The sequence below is a fragment of the Balaenoptera musculus genome, chromosome 17 (assembly GCF_009873245.2).
Source record: "Balaenoptera musculus isolate JJ_BM4_2016_0621 chromosome 17, mBalMus1.pri.v3, whole genome shotgun sequence".
In the NCBI taxonomy this organism is placed as follows: Eukaryota; Metazoa; Chordata; class Mammalia; order Artiodactyla; family Balaenopteridae; genus Balaenoptera; species Balaenoptera musculus.
This window is the reverse complement of record NC_045801.1, coordinates 45,921,946-45,944,020: the sequence shown is the minus strand read 5'-3', so window position 1 is coordinate 45,944,020 and position 22,075 is coordinate 45,921,946. Positions and strand designations below refer to the sequence as shown.

Below are 22,075 nucleotides of genomic sequence, written 5' to 3'. Positions count from 1 at the left end.
GGATACTTACATTTACTGGGGAAAATATTTCTAATTTTACAATACAGATATACTAAAAAAATATTATTTAAAACACATCCACTTGCTTATACCCAAACTTTCTGAACTGGGTAAATTAAAACAACAACAACATGATTTTATCTTCAGGGCGTTTATAATCTCATTGCCAAGACAAGCTCTATTCATATATAACCAAAACTTTTTAGTTAGACTGCAACCAAGTGCCAAAAGATATGGTACAACTAACAAGTGCACAGGAAAGTTCAATCAAGTCAGGAAATAGTAACTTGAAAGATAAGTAATTATACAGACTAAAGATGAGGGAAAATAGTCTTTTTAAGAATGACTTGCACCTTGAACTAACTTAGCCCTAGCAGTTATTTTCATTATTAAAAAAACCTCTTTTTTCTCTTTTCAGCTTCATGGTGGATCCTGAACAACTAGCTGTTCCTTAACATTTTCTTTATGGTTCCAAGTAAAAAACAACTGTTCTTATCTAAAATGTGAATTAGAAAATTCTCTGTACTTATTAATCTACTCTCTACTTTTGTTTAAATATATTTACCCTAAGATGTGCACTCTTCTTAAATGTCTTCTATCACTTTATCGTTCATGTAAATTTTAGCTCAACTTTCAAAGTTCACTATTATTCTCAATATTTGCTGCTGTATTGCTACATACAATAAACCTAAAACCCTTTAGTCTCAAAATCATAATATATGAAAAGTATACACATAAAGAAACAAAATTGTTATGATAGAGAAAAAAAATATTTAAAGTGAGAGCTTTTAGACTATTACTTCATAGGACAGCTTTTGTAGATCTGTCATAAACTATAAAGGTTAAATCAGTGTTTTGTGATTTTTAAGTATCTGATTTTCCATGAGTGAAATGTATTCTTCAGTAATACCTACTCCATTCCCAACTCAGGATCCTATAACTATTCACTTTATGTTACTTAAAAAGCTAATACATGATCCAATATGACTGGTATCCTTATATGCAGAGAGAGAGAGCAGGGATGCATGTGCATCCCTGTTGTTTAAGCTTAAAAAAAAGTTAATACATGAGCATAAACCAATCTTCACTATAACCAATAGAATCTCTATCCATCTGTCAAGTTATAAACTGGTTTTTCATAAGTTGAGCAATTCTGTGACAGGGTACCATTTAGTAATGTAACACCATTATATCATTTGTTAGCATCATAATTCCATGTATGTAAGTTAAACAAATCAAGAAAAGAGTTTTACTTTAAGAAAATGTGGTCCAGAATTTTTGGCACATGATCCAGAGGTCTAACTTTACTTATGAAAAATAGACATTTGCATTTAAATAATGATTTCAAAATATTTTAAAACCAAAATTTTAACCTAAGTGAACAAAGAATTATAAAACAAGTATAAACTTTAGGGAAATAATAAAATATGTACTGGACAAAAAACATCTATTTTTCAGTTTCAACACTAGAATGACTACAATCCCAGTTTCACTAGAACAACTAAAACTGTGTACCTTATATATTCTGCTGTACAAGCTCATAAATATTTTTAATAAAATCTCTTTTATCCTGATAAATGCTGCCAATGAAAATGCAATGCATATAGAAATTTGTTTATGCTCTAGTCCAAATTCCTCTGAAACCACAGGTCCTCCAGGAAACAAACATAAGGTGAATTTTTCCTTTTTTTTTTTTTAAACTCAGACAAAAAGGAAGGTTGAACTAAAATTTTATTTTTTAAATATAAAAGTTAACCTAATATATTTTCTCAAACTAACTTTTACCAATACCTTTGTGTACTCTCCATCCTCATTCAGTCTAAATAAAATTAAAGAAGTTTTAATAGCTTCTACTAGAAATAAGTAGTAAATGTTGACATACACACGTGTGTGTGTATATGTGTGTGTGTGTGTGTCTGGTCATTTCTAAAGATGACAAACACTATGAAACAACACCTGGCTCAACTCTTTTAATTTATATACAAAGCAAAGAACAACATGAATGGAGATGTACAATGATTATTCAAATAAGCTATACATATGTACAAAGGCAAATAGATAATAAAACAGTCTTTGCAGTCTCACTCTGATTATATACAGTAAGAAAGGATCAAAAGACTTTGAAACCTCGGGGACTTCTAATATACAAACTCTTCTTGAAAATGCTGGTCATAAATGATTCCAAAAATAGAAATTATAGCTAATCAATATGTTGTTCTGGCCAGTCCATTTCTGTATCAGATTCAGGAAGTACATCAAGTCTTTTGGATACTAGGCAGTTTCCAAAGTTAGAATAGTAGTACGACTTTAAAAGGGGTCTGCCCTCAGTAACAGTGCTAAGTGGAAGGGCTCTTTGTATTCCAAATTGGAATAGGTTCGATATTTCTTTTAACTAAAGTCAACAGAATTGGAGAATAGGCAAATAATAAAGCAAACCAATTTAATTATATGGTAATTCTGACCCCAGCTCTTTTTTAATTACGTTTTTATTGAGATGACCCCAGCTCTTATATAAATTACATGTATTTTTGTGTATGTGTGTGTATTCATACACATATAAATACTAGAAGCTATAATATAAAGGGAAATAGTAGGGCAAAAATGAGTGTAAAAAACTGGGCTGTAGGTATAAACTCATTTTTAAGTAACCAATAAATTTATGGCTAGTGAAGGTTCTTTTTTTTTTTCCTATTTGAAAAGCAATCTTTTTCTGGGGAACAAAGCAATGAAAAGTAATATACTAAAGACCAAGTTGGGAAACCTGCCATGGACTAAAGTTTGAATCTGGGTAACAAGTCTAAAGACCAGTGAAGAAAAAGGTACTGGTTTTAGGAGTTCAGAATTCAGTTTAAGATAAACTTTCTGGCAAATGATGTCCTTGAATGCCTTGCCAATAGACCCAGGGATCTGAGAGAATCTGAGGATAGAACTAGGGAGAGTTTACACTTACCTTTATATGAGCAATTCTTTGTGACACTGTGCTGGAACAAGCTTTTCTTTTTAACAAGAGTGACAAATTGCAGGAGATTTATTGTATAAAATTTCTAGGAGCTAAAAGTTTAAACCTCCAAATTCTTCATCCATACACTTGTTATAAGAAATTACAGCATTGAAACTTAATGCACCTCAATTATTTGCAAATGCCTCAATTATTCCGCTTTTGGAAATAAAAGAATCTTAGACAATGTTGTTATTATCACAAACCTAGAGCACAATCATATATTTGAAAAGAAATACTTCTTAAGATACTCTCCCTCCTGTCACTGAACTATTCATTAAACATCCTGAATCATTCTAAACCTCTAGAGAGATTGTAATAATCCTTTCAAGTGCTGGTATGAAATCAGTGGGAAACAGAACAAAAGCAACTTTAAAAGCAACAAGAAATTATGTATCATATATACATCGTAGCATATACTTTATATTTGAGAATCTTTACAGCTTGCATTTCCATTCCATTATTACAAGTGATGAAAAACAAAAATTGCAAGTAGCATGCAAATTATAAATACAGTCTTCCCATTTCACTAACCAAATTCCTACTTTCCAGTGTTACTCCCAATTTATGCAGGAAACTGCCTGCAAAGCTGAAACTGATTAGAAAATTCTTTAGAGTTTAAAATATCTCTTTCTCATTTTAGGAGAAACCAAATACCCAACCATCAAAATTAAAAATAAATTGAATTGTTACAGTCCATTACAGTTATTGTTACTAGATCTACTTCATTTGCAGGTGTCCAAAATATAAAATTAATAATTCTTTATCTTCAAATACATATGTTCTTAAAATGCTACTTAAAGCTTTGGTTGTTTTCCTGTAATAAAGAAGAAAAAGTTAACTTATCAATTAGATTGAATGAATGTAGCTGTTACTAATTAGTTTATCAAACCAAATATTGTGACCTATTAAGTGTTTGTAGATCTAAATGCATGTTACTATAGAAACTATTAAGTAACTGGAATTTGTCAAATAAAGCAGTTCTTCTGTGTTTAGTAAAACTTATATAATTCATATATTATATTTAAATATATTAGATTGTATTCCAAACCCGTTGTTCTGTTTTCGTGGTACCTAATTTTTAGAAAATGTTATTAATGCATAAAACAAAAGTAAACTCAAAATAATGCGTATGTCAAACTTTTATTGACAAAATAAAATGTTGTTAGAAGTGGAAAGCCTTCAAATGAGAAAGTGACTATATTTTATATAGCACTGAAGTTTAGATGTATTCTTATAGACCAAGGATTATATGCCCCTAAGATCTCTGAACAGGTAGAAAAATTCAAATATCATCAAGGATGCTTTACCTCATTAAATAGTCCTGTGAGCAAGCTATTATGAAAAAAACTTTTAAATTTATGCTTTAATTTTAAAAAGAATTAGCTGGATGTCTGCAAGGTAGTGAGTTTAAATTAAGAACCACTGATACACTATGAATAAACTAAAATACAAAAAATTGTAATTATGAAAAAAAAGCTATGAATGCCAAAGGGTAAGAAATCCCCCAAACGGAGAACACAGGAAGTATTTTATATCTCATATTTGACCCATTCTGAGCATACCTATGTTCTGAACTCATCTCAGTAGAATACTACAGGCATTCCTTACTTTACTGCTCTTTGTAGATACTGTGTGTTTTACAAATTGTAGGGTTGTGGCAACCTTGCAACAAACAAGCCTATAGGTACCATTTTTCCAACACCATCTGCTCACTTTGCGTCTCTGTGTTATATTTTGGTAATTCTCCCAATATTTCAAACATTTTCATTATTATCATTATATTTGTTATAGTGATCTGTGATCAGTTATCTTCAATGTTACATAGCGAAAAGATTACAACTTGCTGAAGGCTCAGATGTTGGTTAGCATTTTTTAGCAATAAATAAATAAAGTGTTTTTTAATTAAGATATGTAAATAGTTTTTCTTTTTTCAGACATAATGCTATTGCACAACTAAGAGCAGTATAGTGTAAACATAACTTTTATATGCACTGGAAAACCAAAACATTTGTGACTCCCTTTATTGCGATATTTGTTTGGAACCAAACTCGCAACATCTCTGAGGTATGCCTGTATACCTTTTATATGCCTTTACCTGTATAAAATGGTGTTTATGAAAACTATAAATAAAAGAAATTCAAATTCCAGTCAAAATGGAAGTAAAGACCATAAAAGATGAAAATCAACACCTACTGAGTACATAATGAGAGATAAGTACCATACTAAAAAAGCAATTTCATACATTTCATTTAATCCTAACAATTAGAAATCATCCCCTTATCACAATTGCAAAACTGAGGCTCAAGAACGTTAAGTGACTTGCCTAAGTTTGAACAATATACTAGTACACAGGTGGAGCTACACCTTGAACCCAAGCCTGACATGAAACTCATGTCCTTTCCAATCAATATCCTGAAAGATACATGTATGTATTTACTCTGATAGAATTTGATGAGGTGACACAGAAATATAAAGGGCTAAGAAACAGCAAAGACGTGTTGAAGAATAGTTGTGTTGTTTTACTGTATAAAAGGAGTAACTGAACAGAACAGAGCGCCCAGAAACAGACCATATGTAAATATATTGCCGCAAAGGTGGCAGAGGACTATCCTTTCGCTAAATATTGTTAGGATGACTGGATATCCATGCAGAAAAAAATAAAACTTCACCCCTACCTCACACCATATGGTAAAATCAATTTCAGGTGAATTATAAAACTTAATTGAAAAACAAAATAGAAAAATATTTCCTAAAATATGACAATTCCATTCTATTTTTGACCAGAGTGGTGATTACTTACAGTAATTTGTTATAATATACATTTAGATTTATGTACTTTTCTGAATTATATTTCACAATGAGAAAGATTAAAAAGGTTTAAAAGACACATATTTTATAATTAAAACAATACAAAAATCTTTAAAAGATAAATATTTAGAATTAAAACAATACAAAATTAGAAAACTACTTACTGGTTTTTGAAGTACAATGGGATGATCAGGCAGAAAGTCTGGTTTTTTTCTGCAGATGGAAACACTTGAGAGCTTCAACAGGAAATCTCTGCTGTATTTGATTCTCTCTGTAGATATCAAAACATCAAATGTAATGTTATAAAGCACAGAACTCTCACAGAACACTTTTTGGCTCATTTCTTTCTGGATGTCCCTTAACTGTCCATTATTTTATAAAATGGTAAGTAGTTTTTATGTAAAAGAGAAGTGGGGAAAAAGCTCTGACAAACATCTACTGCCTCCAATTTTCCTTTTACATAGAAACAAAGCCAATTCACCAAGGAAACATTTCAGAAACTTGGTAATGCATCGCTTCTTTTATCTGGTTATTCATATCTAGTAAAGAAATCTTCTATTATAAAATATAACAGGTATAACACCTATTGGGCAATTCAGATCCCGATAAGCCTATGGAAATGGAACCCTAATAAGCCTGTCTAGTCTTTATATTAACTTACTAAAAATTTAATACAATCCAATAAATTCAATTCAAGAAACATTTATTGTAGGTAATAGTGAAAAAGGTCCAAAATAGGGTCCCTATCTTCAAGGGGAACAATGATTCAAATATCTGCAGATTTCTCATCAGAGACTATCACCATCTTGGTCTATATTAGACCATTTACTGGGCCAGAAATAGTAGAGCTATAATCTTTAAATTTCTAACAGAAAAGGACTGGCAACCTAGGTTTCCGTATTGTGAAATAATAGAAAAATATATATATGGGTTTCTGTCCCTGTTCCTGGCACAGAACTCCTTTCCCTTGTAATTTCCTAAGTGATAAGAGCACTAGGAGCATCTTTTGTTCTAATATTTGTTCCTTGACACTAGTTCCTGACACAGAGCTGCTAAGTCTTTTAAAATTTTCTGGGTGATTTGGTCTTCTGTTCTAATGAGGTGACTCTTGGTGGGCTCCTGGATGGGGGATGATCACCAGAAAGACCAAGCCATGATTAGAAGCTTGGAACGTTCAGCCCCACCCCTACATCCTCTGAGAAGGGGAGAGGGGCTGGAGATTGAGTTCATGATCGATGGTGCCTACATGATGAAGCCTCCATAAAAATCACACAAGTAAAAAAAAAAAAAAAATCACACAAGTAAAGGGTTTGGAGAGATTCTGGGTGGGTGAATACATCCATGTACCAGAGAGTGGTGTAACTCAACTCCACAGAAGCTCCTGCACTTGGGACCCTACAAAACCCTGCCCTATGTATATCTTCATTTGGCTATTCATCTATATTCTTTATCATACCCTTAATTATGTAATAAACTGGTAAATGTAAGAAAGTGGTTTTCCTAAGTTCTGTAAGCTGTCCTAGAAAATGACAGAATCCAAGAAGGGGGTCTTGGGAACCTTTACTTGTAAATGTCATCGGAAGTGGAGGGTAGTCTTATGTGACCAGGCCATTACCCTGTGGCATCTACATTAATTCCAGTTAATATCAGAATTAACTTGAATTATAGGACACCAAGCTGGTTTCACAATGAATTGCTTGATATTTGGAAAAACCACACATCTAGTGCCAGAAGTGTTGTGAGTATAGTATTGAGAGTAGAGGAAAAACACAGGAGGCGTGTAGTTTTTCCCTTATACATAGCCAGTGAAAAAATCCTTCAGGAATGCATATGAAGTAAAAAACATTTTCAGATGAAAGAAAACTAAAAGAATTTGTCACCAGCAGACCTGATGTATAAGAACACTAAAGGGAGTCCTCCAGGTTGAAGGGAAATGATACCAGAGTCTTTAATCTTAAGATTTAAAGGAGAACAAAAGAGAAATGGCAAATAGCTGAATAAATATAACAGACTCCTTTTTTCCCCCCTTATCTAAGTTTTATGAAGATATGTATGATTGTTGAAAAGCAAAACTTCTGACACTGTCTGATGAGACTTCCAAGGTATGGAGATATAATGCATATAGCTATAGCAAAAAGATCAATGCAGGGGGATAAAGGAAAGGAACTTACATATGGTTGCAAAGTTTTGTCATCACTGTTTTGCATGAAGTACACTATTAACAAGTACACTGAGAAAGTTAGATATTATAATCCCTAGACCAACCACTTAAAAATACAAAGAAATACAGCTAAAAATACAATAGATATAATTAAATACCAAAAATGAAACTTAACAAAATCCAAAAAAAAGAACAGGGGAAAACAAAAACAAACAAAAACGAGGACAAACAGAAAACAAATAATAAAATGATATGTCTAAATTCAACCATATCACATTAAATCTCAATGGTCTAAACTAGGGTCAGCAAAATTTTTCTGTAAATGACCAGAAAGTAAATACTTGAGGAGTTTGGGACATATAGTCTCTGTCACAACTACTCAACTCTGTCTTGTAGCAGAAAAGTAAACACAGATAATAACTAAATAAAGCATGTGGCTGTATTCCAATAAAAGTTAATTTCCAAATTGGGCATTTGGCCTGAGGGCCATAGTATACTCACTCTTAAGATAAACACTGCAATTAAAGGCCATAAATTGACACAACAAATAAAAAAAGACACTTTTACATGCTGCCTGCAAGAGATACACATTAAAAATAAAGACACAGATAGGTTGAAAGTAAATGGGTATAAAAAGATACACCACACAAAGACTAAGAACAAGAAGGCTAGAGTGGCTCTTAACATTAGATAAAGAGATAACAATTATCAATGTGTTGTGCCTAAGGACAGAGTTTCAAAATGCATGAAGCAAAAATTGACAGAAATAAAGGGGGCAACACACAATTCCATAAAAATATTAGGTAATGTAAAAACCCTTCCCTGAGCAACTGATATAACTAGACAAAAAAACAAAAAAAAATCAGAAAAGACACAGATCTTAACAATACTATGGACCACCTCGATTTAACGGACAATTATAAAAGCTACATCAACAACTGCAAAATACAAATTATATTCACATAGATATGGTACAGTAACCAAGACAGACTATATGTTGGCTATAAAACAAGTTTCAATAAATTTAAGAGGCTTGGAAAAAAGAGGACTCAAATAAATAAACTCAGAAATGAAAGGGGAGACATTACAATTGATATCACAGAGATACAAAGGATAAGATTATATTATGAACAGTTATACGCAACAAATTTGACAATCTCTAAGAAACTGATAAATTCCTAGAAACATACAACCTACCAAGACTGAATCATGAAGAAATAGAAAATATGAAAGACTGATTACTAGTAAGGAAATTGAATCAGTAATCAAAAACCTCCCAACAAACAGAAGTCCAGGACCATATGGCTTCACTGGTGAATTCTACCAACCATTCAAAGGAAAATCAATACCAATCCTCAAACTCTTCCAAGAAATAGAAGAGGAGGGAACACTCCCAAATTCAATTTATGAGGCCAGTATCACACTGATGCAAAAACCAGAAAAAGATGACATGAGAAAAGAAAATTACAGGCCAATACCCCTGATGAACATAGATGTAAAAATCCTCAACAAAATATTAGCAAACCAAATTCAACAATACATTAAAAGGATCATACAGCATGATCAAGTGGGATTTATTCCAGGGATGCAAGGATGATTCAATATCCACAAATCAATCAATGTGATATACCACATCACAAAATGAAGGACAAAAATCGTATGATATCTCAATAAATACAGAAAAAGCACTGGACAAAATTCAACATCTGTTTATGCTTAATACTCTCAACAAAGTGGATATAAAGGGAATATACCTCAACCTAATAAAGGCCATATATGACAAGCCCACAGCTAACATCATACTCAATCGTGAAAAGCTGAAAGCTTTACTTCTAAGAGTAGGAACAAGACAAGGATGGCCACTCTTACCTCTTTTATTCAATATAGTATTAGAACTCCTAGCCAGAGCAATTTAGCAAAAAAAAGAAAAAGGTATTCAAATTGGAAAGGAAGAAGTAAAACTGTCACTATCTGCAGGTGACATAAAAAAAAGCTAAAGTCTCTACCAAAAACTGTTAGAACTAATAAGTGAATTGAGTGAAGTTGCAGGACACAAAATCAATATACAAAAATTTGTTGTGTTTCTATACACAAATAAACTATCAGAAAAAGAAACTAAGAAAACAATCCCAATTACAATTGCAACAAAGAATAAAAAAACCTAGGAATAAATTTAATCAAGGAGGGAAAGAACTGTATGCTTTAAGACATTAATTAAAGAAAATGAAGATGACACAAATAAATGGAAAGATATTCTGTGCTCATGGATCACAAAAATTAATATCATTAAAATGTCCATATTACCCAAAGCAATCTACAGATTCAATGCAATCCCTATCAAAATTCCAATGGCATTTTTCACAGAAATTGAACAAAAAATTCCTAAAATTTGTATGGAATCACAAAAGACCCCAAATAGCCAAAGCAATCTTGAGAAAGGACAACAAAGATGGAGGCAACACACTCCCTGATTTCAAACCATACTATAGAGTTATAGTAATCAAAACAGTAATGGTATTGGCCTAAAAACAGATGTATAGATAAACAGAACAGAATAGAGAGCCCAGAAATAAACCCACTAATATATGGTCAATTAATATACAACAAAGGAACCGAAACTATACAATGGGAAATGGACAGTCTTTTCAATAAATGGTATTGGGAAAACTAAACAGCCACATGCAAAAGAATGAAACTGGACCCTTTACTTTACACTATACACAAAAATTAACTCAAAATGGATTAAATGCCTGAATGTACGACCTGAAACCATAAAACTCCTGGAAGAAAATATAGGCAGTAAGCTCCATGACACTGGTCCTGGCAATGATGTTTTGGATTTGACACCAAAAGCAAAAGCAACAAAAAGTAAAAATAAATCAGTGGGACTACATCAAACTAAAAATCTTCTGTATAGTAAAGGAAAACATCAACAAAATGAAAAGGGAGCCTACTGAATAGGAGAAAATATTTGCAAATCATATATCTGATAAGGGGCTAATATCCAAAATATATAAAGAACTCATACAATTCAATAGCAAAAAACCCCAAACAACCTGATTAAAAAATGGGCAGAGGATTTGCATAGACATTTTTCCAAAGAAGACATACAGATGGCCAACATATACAAGAAAGGATGCTCAATATCACTAATCATCAGGGAAATGCAAATCAAAACCACAATGAGATATCACATGTTAGGAAGGCTGTCATCAAAAAGACAAGAAATAACAAGTGTTGGCGAGGATGTGGAGTAAAGGGAACATGTGCACTGTTGGTGAAAATGTAAATTTGTGCAACCATTATGGAAAACAGTATGAAGGTTCCTCAAAATCAAAAATAGAACTACCACATGATCCAACAATTTCACTTCTGGGTATTTCTAAAGAAAACAAAAATACTAATTCAAAACCATATATGCACCCCAATGTTGATTTCAGGACATCTACAATAGCCAAGACATGAAAGCAATCTAAGTGTCCACTGATGGATGAACGGATAAAGCAAATCTGGTATATGTATATATATATATATATATATATATATATACACATGGAATATTATTCAGCCATAAAAAAAGGAAATCTTGCCACTTGCAACACATGGATAGACCTTGAGGGCATTACGCTAAATCAGACAGAGAAAGACAAATACTGTATGACCTCACTTATATGTGGAATCTTAAAAACAAAACAAAACACCCCACAAACTTACAGATGGAGAAAACAGATTGGTGGTTGCCACAGGTGGGGCTAAGGGGTAGGTGAAGTGGGTCAAAAGGTACACATTTCCAGTTATAAAATAAGTCCCAGGGATGTAATGTATACAGCATGTGACTATAGTTAATATTACTGTATTGCATATTTGAAAGTCACTAAGAGAGTAAATCTTAAAAGTTCTCATCACAAGAAAAAGAAAATTTTGTAACTATGTATGGTGACAGATGTTAACTAGACTTACTGAAGTGAACATTTCCCAATATATACAAATATCAAATCATTATGTTGTACACCTGAAACTAATATAATGTATATGTCAACTTTAAAAAAATGCTAAAAGTAAAAAAATAAAAATAAATTTAAGAAGCTTGAAATCATATAGACTATATTCTCTGACAACAAAGTAAATTAAGAAATCTATTAATAAGATATCCAGAAAAATCTCAAATATCTTGGAAATTAAATAACATACTTTATAATAATTCACAAGTCAAAGATAAAATAATAAGGAAGTTAAAAATATTTTAAACTTAATGACAATTAAAATATAATGTAAAAATTGGTCAGTGCAACTAAAGTAGTGCTCCAAGGAAAACATAAATTCTTTATTTTAATTGAAGTATAGTTGATTTATAGTATTGTGTTACTTTCAGGTGATTATATATATATAATACTGTGTATAATATAAAAATATAAGTATATAAATATACAAAATATATATATTTTCACAGATTATTTTTCATTATAGGTTATTATAAGATACTTAATATAGTTCCCTGTGCTGTAGAATAAATCTTTGTTGCTTATCTATTTTACGTATAGTAGTTTGTATCTGTTAATCCCATACTCCTAATTTATCCCTCCTCCCCTTCCTTTCCCCTTTGGTAACCACAAGTTTGTTTTCCATGTCTGTGAGTCTGTTTATGTTTTGTACATAGATTCATTTGTATTATTTTTTAGAATACACATATAAGTGATACATATTTGTCTTTCTCTGTCTGACTTACTTCACTTAGTATGATATTCTCTAGGTCCATTCATGTTGCTGCAAATGGAAATATTTCATGTTTTATGGCTAATATTCCATTGTGTATATATACCATATCTTCTTAAGGCAACCAACTGCTGATGGGCACTTGGGTTATTTGCATGTCTTGGCTATTGTAAATAGTGCTATGAACATTGGGGTGCACATGTATCTTTTTGAATTAGAGTTTTCATCTTTTCCAGATACATACCCAGGAGTGGGATTGCTGGGTCATACGGTAACTCTATTTTTAGGTTTTTAAGGAACCTCAATATTATTTTCCACGTGCCTGCACCAATTTATATTCCCACCAACAGTGTAAGAGAGTTCCCTTTTCTCCACACCCTCTCCAGTGTTTATTATTTGTAGACTTTTTGATGATGGCCATTCTGACCGGTGTGAGGTGATACCTCATTGTGGTTTTGATTTGCATTTCTCTAATAATTAGCGATGTTGAGCATCTTTTCATGTGCCTGTTGGCCATCTGTTATGTCTTCTTTGGAGAAATGTCTGTTTAGGTCTTCTGCCCATTTTTTGATTGGGTTGTTTGTTTGTTTGTTTGTTTGATATTGAGTTGTATGAGCTGTTTGTATACTTTGGGAATTAAGCCCTTGTCTGTAGCATCATTTGCAAATATCTTCTCCCAGTCCGTAGGCTGTCTTTTTTGCTTTGTTTATGGTTTCCTTTGCTGTGAAAAGCTTTTAAAGTTGACTAGGTTCCATTTGTTTACTTTTGTTTTTACTTCTTTTGCCTTGGGAGACTGATCTAAGAAAATACTGCTATGATTTATGTCCGAGAATGTTTTGCTTATGTTCTCTTCTAGGAGTTTTATGGTGTCATGTCTTATATTTAGGTCTTTGAACCATTTTTGTAAATGCTGTGAAGGAGTATTCTAATTTCACTGACTTACATGTAACTGTCCAGCTTTCCCAACACCACTTGTTGAAGAGACTGTCTTTTCTTCATTGTATATTCTTGTCTCCTTTGTCATGTATTAATTAACCATAGGTGTGTGGGTTTATTTCTTGTCTCCTTTGTCATGTATTAATTAACTGTAGGTGTGTGGGTTTATTTTTGGGCTCTCTATTCTGTTCCATTGATCTATATGTCTGTTTTTGTGACAATACCATGCTGCTTTGATTACTGAAGCTTTTTAGTATTGTCTGAAATCTCACAGGAGGGTTATGCCTTCAGCTTTGTTCTTAAACATTCCGTTGTTTTAGGTTTGTAATTTTATTTTTTTTAATTTAAGTACAGTTGACTTACAATGTTGTGCCAATCTCTGCTGTACAGCAAAGTGACTCAGTTATACACATATAGACATTCTTTTTTTATATTCTTTTCCATTATGGTTTATCACAGGATATTGAATATAGTTTCCTGTGCTAGGAAGTAGGACCTTGTTGTTTATCCATCCTATATATAATACTTTATATCTGCTAATCCCAAACTCCCAGTCCTTCCCTCCCCCACACCCCTCCCCCTTGGCAACCACAAGTCTGTTCTCTATGTCTGTGAGTCTGTTTCTGTTTTGTAGATTGGTTCATTTGTGCCACAGTTTAGATTCTACGTGTAAGTGATGTCATATGGTATTTGTCTTTCTCTTTCTGACTACCTTCACTTGTTCTTATACATTCTTATAATAAGAGAATATCTACAACATATGACCTAACAATCCACCTAAAAATGCTATAAAAAGGAGAGCAAACTAAACCCAAAATAGAAGGAAGTCATAAAAAGGAAAAATCACCGAAATAGAAAAAACATATAAAATTAAAATGCCAAAAATTGGTTCTTTGAAAAGAGAAACAAAACTGACAATCTCAAGCTAGACTAATTGATAAAGAAAAAGAACACAAATGATCAATATCAAAGATAAGAAAGGGGTTATCACCACAATCCTATAGACATTAAATAGAAAATAAGAGAATACTATGAACAACTTTAAGCCAACATTTGACAACTTGGATGAATTGGATATACTATAAGTTCTTGTGTGGATCTATTTTTTCATTTCCCTTTGGTGGAAAACTAGGAGTGAAACTGCTGGGAGGAAAGGAGAGACTGCTGTTGCACAATGTGGAAGAAGTGAATGAGAATTTTCCAGTGATGGAAATGCCTTGTGGCTTTTAAAAGAACTAATGGCTAACACTCAATTCCAAGTTTACCATTTGCTTTATTTATTCATGCAACATAAGGTTACCTAAATATTTATTTACAAATGTTATATCCTCTTGTTGGACTATCATTATGTAATGCCTCTTTTGTTTGGTAACACTGAATACTATGCTATGGACAAAAAAGGCATGCCACTTTTGAAAGAGTAGCAGTTCTCTGGACTGTGCTGCCAAATAAAGAAATTGAGGAAGGTTATTAGGAAGTAAACCCGAAAGATGAGAAGATGAAAAATAAGAAATAAAAATAAGAAAATTAGAGAAACAATCAGAGAGTCTAGTAGGCTAATGTTACTAATATATTACTAATATAATAGTTTTAGGAAGAGAACACAAAGAAAATGGAGATGAGAAACATTATTAAAGAAATATCCACAAATTTCCAAATCAGAAGAACCTAAGTCTTGAGATTGAAAAAGTTCACCAATTGCTCAGGAGAAAAATTTGAGTTAAAAAAAAAAAACACTACAAAAAGAGACACAACAATAGGAAATTTCAGAAAACCTAAGGTAAACACACAATCCAAAATACTTCCAGAGCAACAATGGCAAAACAAAACAAAACAAAAAACAGAAATAAAAGACAAAGCCATTTGCTAAGGGCCTTGGAGAACTGGGGATCAGAATGGCACTGGACTTCATAGAATTAAGAACCAATTAATATAGACTGCTAGAAAATAAAGCAAAATGCCTTAAAATTTTAGAATGAAAATAATTTTCAATCTGGAAATTTTAAAAATCAAATTCTATATTTAATCAACACAAGAGAAACCCAGCTTGTTATTGTGAGTTCCCAAAGCACAAGCTCCTGAAGTTGAAGATTCACTCTCTGTGTTTCACTCAGCAGCTTTTGACAGCACTACCAAGCAGAGTTCTACTAATTCTCATTTTCCTCCTCTTCCTCTTCCTCCTCCTCCATAGCTTTACTTAGGTATAATTTACATAGTATAATATTCACTCATTTTGAGTGTACAATTGAATGATTTTTAGTTATTTACAGAGTTGCACAACCATTGCCACAATCTATTTTTGTTTTTTGGCTCTAGGCAGTGAAGGAAATCTCTGCCAAATCATTAGCTGACCATGAAGATATCACAAGAGAGACCTGAGTGGCCATAAATGAGAAATATAGAATTTTTACATCAACTATCATCAGATACCTCACTCTCATTTGTTGTCACTCTCCATTCTCAATCCAATCTAAGCAATCATTACTCTGTTTCTACAGATTCGCCTTTTCTAGACACTTTATTTCAGTGGAATCATATGACATCAGATCTTTTGTGTCTGGCTTCCTCACTTAGCATAATGTTTTTAAGGTTCATCCTCAACTCAGCATTTTCTATCCAACCAAACTACCAATCAAGTGTGTAAGTAAATACACAGATTAAAAGAATTCACCAACCCAATGCCCTTTACAATGAAGCTCCTGGAGAATGCACTTGAGCAAAATGAAGAAAGAAGAAAGCAAAGGAATTAAGAAGAGAGTGATGTCAGTGAAAATTGCCAAGTAGGGAACTCTAAAAGTCCTTCCCTCCACAAAAGCAACAAATAAAGTGTCAAAAACTTCTAGAATCAACTTTTTCCTAAATTCTGGAATTTAATCAAAAGCTTGCAAAAAACAGGGGAATGCTTAGTGAAGAAAAAATCAGCTAAATTTGGTAAAGAGTTTTGCGGCATTTTACTTGCCTGGGAACATCTCTGCCAACCCAGCTTAGCTGTGGCCTTGAAAATAACAGGCCTCATTCCTGATTTAGGTTCCCACTACTGGAGAGAGCAATACAGACCAGTCTCAAAGAATAGTGGTGGTGGTTTTTTTTACCTCTCTGGTGGCTCCCTGAAGAGACATCTCAAAGGACTTGCCTATATTTCACCTAAGAACTCTCCCAGGTCTGAGGCTACTATCTGAATCTATTTGTCAAAACATTTATATGGAAATGTATTAGCCACTTCCACCTAGGACAGGGATAACAACTGGAGCAAACAATAGGCAAAACAAAAAGCTCCAGAGGAAAGGTTAGGGAAAGAGATGCATTGGGGAATAAAGGCACTGAAAGACTCTCAGATGTTCCAAGGAATTTAGAAGGCTACATGCATGCTAAAGGCTAGGCTCATGCTCACAGAAAGGCTTGAGGATTTCCCAAGCTCTCACCCCTGGCTGACCTTCAGGTTCCTCACAAGCAAGAAGTGAAGGCAAAGGCAGAGCTGTAAACTGCCAGACTGAGTACTAAAGGCACACCCCAACACACACACAGAGGTCATATGCAAAGACTGGGAGAGGGCTTTTTTTTTTTTTTTTTTGGTTCTAGGTATTAAAGGAAATCTGTGCCAAATCATTAGCTGACCATGAAGGTATCAAAAAGATACTTGAATGGCCACGTATGACAAATAAAGACTTTATACTATTAGTTCAGAAAAGTCATTAAACAAAAAAAACCAATTACAACAAGCAAGAACAACAGACCCTGGGAAGGGGGGAAAATCTGATTTCCACAGTTAGCACATTATAATACTCAAAATATCCAGTTTCAACAACAACAAAAAATACAGGGCATGGAAATAATAAAGTATGGCCCACACACAGGAAAAAAAGAAATTAATAGAGACCTTCCCTGAGGAAGCAGAGATATTGGACTTACTAGAGAAAGACTTCAAACAAACTAATTTAAATATGCCAAAGAGCTAACGGAAACCATGAGAAAAGTGTCTTGCCAAAATATCAATATCAGAAAAATATCAATAAAGAAATGGAAATTATAAAAAGGAGTCAAATAGAAATTCTGGAGAAGAAAATTACAATAACCAAAGTGAAGAATTCACTAGACAGGTTCAACAGTAGATATGACCAGGCAGAAGAAAGAATCGGCAAATTTAAAGATAAGTCAATGACATTATCCAATCTGATGAGTGGAAAGAAAAAAGAATGAAGAAAAACGAACAGAGCCTAAGGTACCTGTGGGACTACACTAAGAATACCAACAAATGTGTAATGGAAGATCCAGAAGGATAGGGGAGAGAGAAAGGGCAGAAAAAATATTTGAAGAAATAATAGCAGAAAATTTCCCAAATTTGATGAAATACACACATTGACACATCCAAGAAGCTCAACAAATTACAAGCAAAATACACTCAAAGAGATTCACACTCAGATGCATTATAAGCAAACTGTTAAAAGACTAAGAGAAAATCTTGAAGAAAAGCAGCAATTTATCACTTACAAGGGATTCTCAATTGGAGAAAAGGCTGATTTCTCATCAGAAATCATGGAAGCCAGAAAGCAGTGGGATGACAAAGTTACTAAAAGCAAAAAACACATCAACCAAGAAATCTATATCTGGCAATACTACCTTCAAATGAAAAAGAAATTGAGACAGTTGTAGATAAACAAAAACCGAGAGAGTTCATTGTTTGTAAATGTGCCTTACAAGAAATGCTAAAGGAAATCCTCAGGCTGAAATAAAAGGACAGTACACAGTAATTAGAATTCACACAAAGAAATAAAGAACACCAGTAAACATAACTACATAGGTAAATATAAATGTCAGTATCAATGAATTTTTGGATGTAAGTCCTCTTTTTTCCTGTATGATTTAAAAAACAAATATATAAAAATGCATAATTATAAATCTAGGTTGATAGATTATGCAATGTATAAAGACAAAATATGTAGAAATATGTATAAAGACAATAACAACATAAAGGTGGGATGTAGCTATATAAGAGTAAAGTTTTATATAATTTTGAAACTAAATTGATATTAATTCCAACTACATTGTTGTAAATTCAGTTATTCCCCAGTGCAACCACTAGGAAAATAACTAAAATATATATGACAAGGGAATAAAAATAATACACTAGGAAGACTCCATTAAACATAAAAGAAGGCATTAATGGAGGAACTGAAGAATAAAAAAAGATAAAACACGTATAGAAGACAAATAGCAAAATGGGTAGAGCTGTTCTTCCTTATTAGTTATTACATTAAATGTCACAAACAATTAAAAAGCAGAGATTGGCAGAATGGATTAAAAATATGATCCAATTATATGTTGTCTAAAGATATTCACTTTAGATCCAATCACAAAATAAGCTGAAAGTAAAAGAATGAAAAAGATATTTGATGCAGACAATAACCAAAAGAAAGCTGGAGAGGGTATACTAACATTAGATGAAAACGAACTTTAAGACAAAAATTGTTAAAAGGGGAAAAAAAAGATATTATATAATGATAAAGGGGTGAATTCATTAAAAAGATAACAATTATAAACATATATGTACCTAACAACAGAAGGAAAAACTGACAGAATTGAAAGAAGAAACACACAGCTTAAAAATAACAATTGCAGTCTTCAAAACCCCACTTTCAATAATGAATGAAAAACTAGACAGAAGATCAAAAAGGAAAGAGAGGACATGAACAACACTATAAGCCAAACAGACCTAACAGACTATACAGAACACTTCAGTCAATGACAGCAGAATATACATTCTTCTGAAGTACACATAAAACATCCAGGACAAACTATATGTTAGACCACAGAAGAAGTCTCGAAAAGTTTTAAAACACTGATATGCAAAGTATCCTCTCTGACCACAATGGAATGAAACTACAAATCAGTAACAGAAGTAAAACTGGAAAATTTACAAATATGTGTAAATTAAAAGCATATTCTTAAACAACCGATGGGTCAAAGAGAAAAATAACAGAGGACTGAGAAAACACTTTGAGACGTGAAAACAAGGAGACGACATACCAAAACTTATGGGATGCAGCAAAAGCAGCGCTCAGAGCAAAACATACAGCTATAAATGCCTATACTAAAAAAATGGCTCAAATCAATATCTAACATTAAACATTAAAGAACTAGTAAAGATAAGAGCAAACTAAATCAAAAGCTAGCAGGATGAAGGAAATAAAGATTAGAGTAGAGATAAATGAAATAGAGATAAAATAACAACAGAGAAAATCAACAAAACAAAAAGTTGGTTATTTGAAAAGTTCAAAATTGACGAAGACTAAGAAAAAAAAGACTCAAATTACTAAAATCATAATGACAATGATTTTGTATCCTGTAACTTTGCTGAATTCATTAGGTCTAAATATTTTATGTGGATTCTTTAGGATTTCTACACATAAGACCGTGTCATGTGTGACTGGAGAATACTTTGTCCTTTCCTATTTGAATGTCTTTTATTTCTTTTTCTTGACCAATTGCTCAAGTGAGAGCTTCCATAATGTTAAGTAAAAGTGGTGAGAGTGGGCATCCTTGACTTGTTCTTTATCTTAGAGGGGAAAGCTTTCAGTCTTTCACCAGTGAGTACAATGTTAGCTGTGGGTTTTCCATATATACTTTTTATCATGTTGAGGAAGTTCCCTTCTATTCCTTGCTTCTGAGATTTTACCAAGAAAGGGTATTGGGTTTTGCCAAATGCTTTTTCTGCATCAAATGAGATAGTGATGTATCTTCTTTGCCCCTGTCTTCTGTTAATGTGGTGTATTACACTGATTAATTTTCAAATGTTGAACCACCTTTGTATTCTTGGGATTAATCCCACTTAGCCATAGTGCATAATCTTTTACTGTGCTGCTAAATATGGTTTTCAAGTATTTTACTGAGAATTCTTGCAACTATATTTTAAGAGATATTGGTCTGTAGTTTTCTTTTCATGTGATATCTTTGGCTTTTATATCAGAGTAATATTGGCCTCATAGAAGAGTTGGGAAGTGTCCCTTCCTCTTCAACTTTTTGGAAGAACTTGGGAAGGACTAGTATTAATTCTTCTTTAAATGTTTGGTAGAATTCACCAGTAAGGCCAACAAATCTTTGACTTTTCTCTGTTGGGAGATTTTGTATTACAAATTCAATCTCCTGACTTTTTATAGGTTTACTCAGATATTCTACTTCTTCTTGAGTAAGTTTCAGTAATTTCTGTGTTTCTAGTAATTTTTCTATTGCATATAAATTACCTAATTGGCATACAATTAATTATTCATAATTTTCTCTTATGATCCTTTTATTTCTTTAAGCTCATAGAAATGTCCCCACACAAAATCAGTGGTATTTTATACACAATTAATGAATAACATAAAAAGGAAATTAAGAAAACCAGTTTATTAGCATCAAAAATAATATGTAGGGATACATTTAACCAAAGAGGTATAAGGCTTGTACACTGAAAACTGTAAGAAACTGCTAAAAGAAATTAAAGAATACCTAAATAAATGGAAATATATCCCATGTTCACGGATTGGAAGATTCAATACTGTTAAGATGGCAATACTCCCCCAAAGTGACCTACAGATATAATGCCATCCATATCAAAATTCCAACAGTCTTGTCTTTTTCTTTTTTTTTTTGCAGAAATGGAAGCACAGATTCTAAAACTCACATGGAATTGCAAGGAATCTCAAATAACCAAACAACCTGGAAAAAGAACAAAGTTGGAAGACTCATACTTCCCAATTTCAAAACTTAATATAAAGCTATAGTAAACAAAACAGTGTGGTACTGAAACAAGGGTAGACTTACAGATCAAGGGAACAGAACTGATAGCCCAGAAATAAACACATAAACCTATGGTCAAAGGTTTTCTACAAAGGTGCCAAGATTCTTCAATGGAGAAAAAAATTGTCTTTTTAAGAAATGGTGATGAGACAACTGCATACCTAATGCAAAAAAATAAAGTTGGTGTCTTACAGTTTTCCAAGTACAGGTCTTTTATCTCCTTAGGTAGGTTTATTCCTAGGTATTTATTCTTGTTGATGCAATTGTAAATGGGACTGTTTCCTCAATTTCTCTTTCTGAGCATTTGTTGTTAGTGTATAGAAATGCAACAGACTTCTGTATATTAATTTTGTATCCTGCAACTTTATCAAATTCATTGATAAGCTCTAGAAGTTTTTTGGTGGCATCTTTAGGGTTTTCTATGAATAGTATCAGGTCATCTTCAAACAGTGACAGTTTTACTTCTTCCTTTCCAATTTGGATTCCTTTTCTTTTTCTTGTCTGACTGCTGTGGCTAGGACTTCCAATACTATGTTGAATAAAACTGGTCAGAGTAGGCATCCTTGTCTTTTTCCTGATCTTAAAGGAAATGCTTTCAGCTTTTCACCATTGAGTATGATGTTAGCTGTGGGCTTGTCATATACAGCCTTTATTATGTTGAGGTATGATCCCTCTATGCC

General features: G+C 32.7%; 2 protein-coding genes across 4 annotated transcripts in view; one reads left to right on the top strand and one right to left on the bottom strand.

The window, feature by feature from the left end:
• NECAB1 (N-terminal EF-hand calcium binding protein 1) overlaps nucleotides 1-444 on the top strand; it is a 206,651-nt gene extending 206,207 nt beyond the window's left edge. Inside the window, exon 11 of the mRNA XM_036830071.1 lies at nucleotides 419-444. Within this exon, the coding sequence (XP_036685966.1) occupies nucleotides 419-444 (26 nt within the window). The remainder of the gene's footprint in view (nucleotides 1-418) is intronic.
• Nucleotides 445-1,961: 1,517 nt separating this feature from the next.
• Nucleotides 1,962-22,075, bottom strand: part of C17H8orf88 (chromosome 17 C8orf88 homolog) — a 47,915-nt gene continuing 27,801 nt past the window's right edge. For all 3 annotated transcript variants that reach the window (XM_036829801.1, XM_036829799.1, XM_036829800.1), the window contains exons 5-6: nucleotides 5,974-6,080; nucleotides 1,962-3,815 (exon numbers count right to left, since the gene is read on the bottom strand). In XM_036829801.1, coding sequence (XP_036685696.1) covers nucleotides 3,792-3,815; nucleotides 5,974-6,080 — 131 coding nt within the window. In that variant the 3' untranslated portion in view covers nucleotides 1,962-3,791. The remainder of the gene's footprint in view (nucleotides 3,816-5,973; nucleotides 6,081-22,075) is intronic.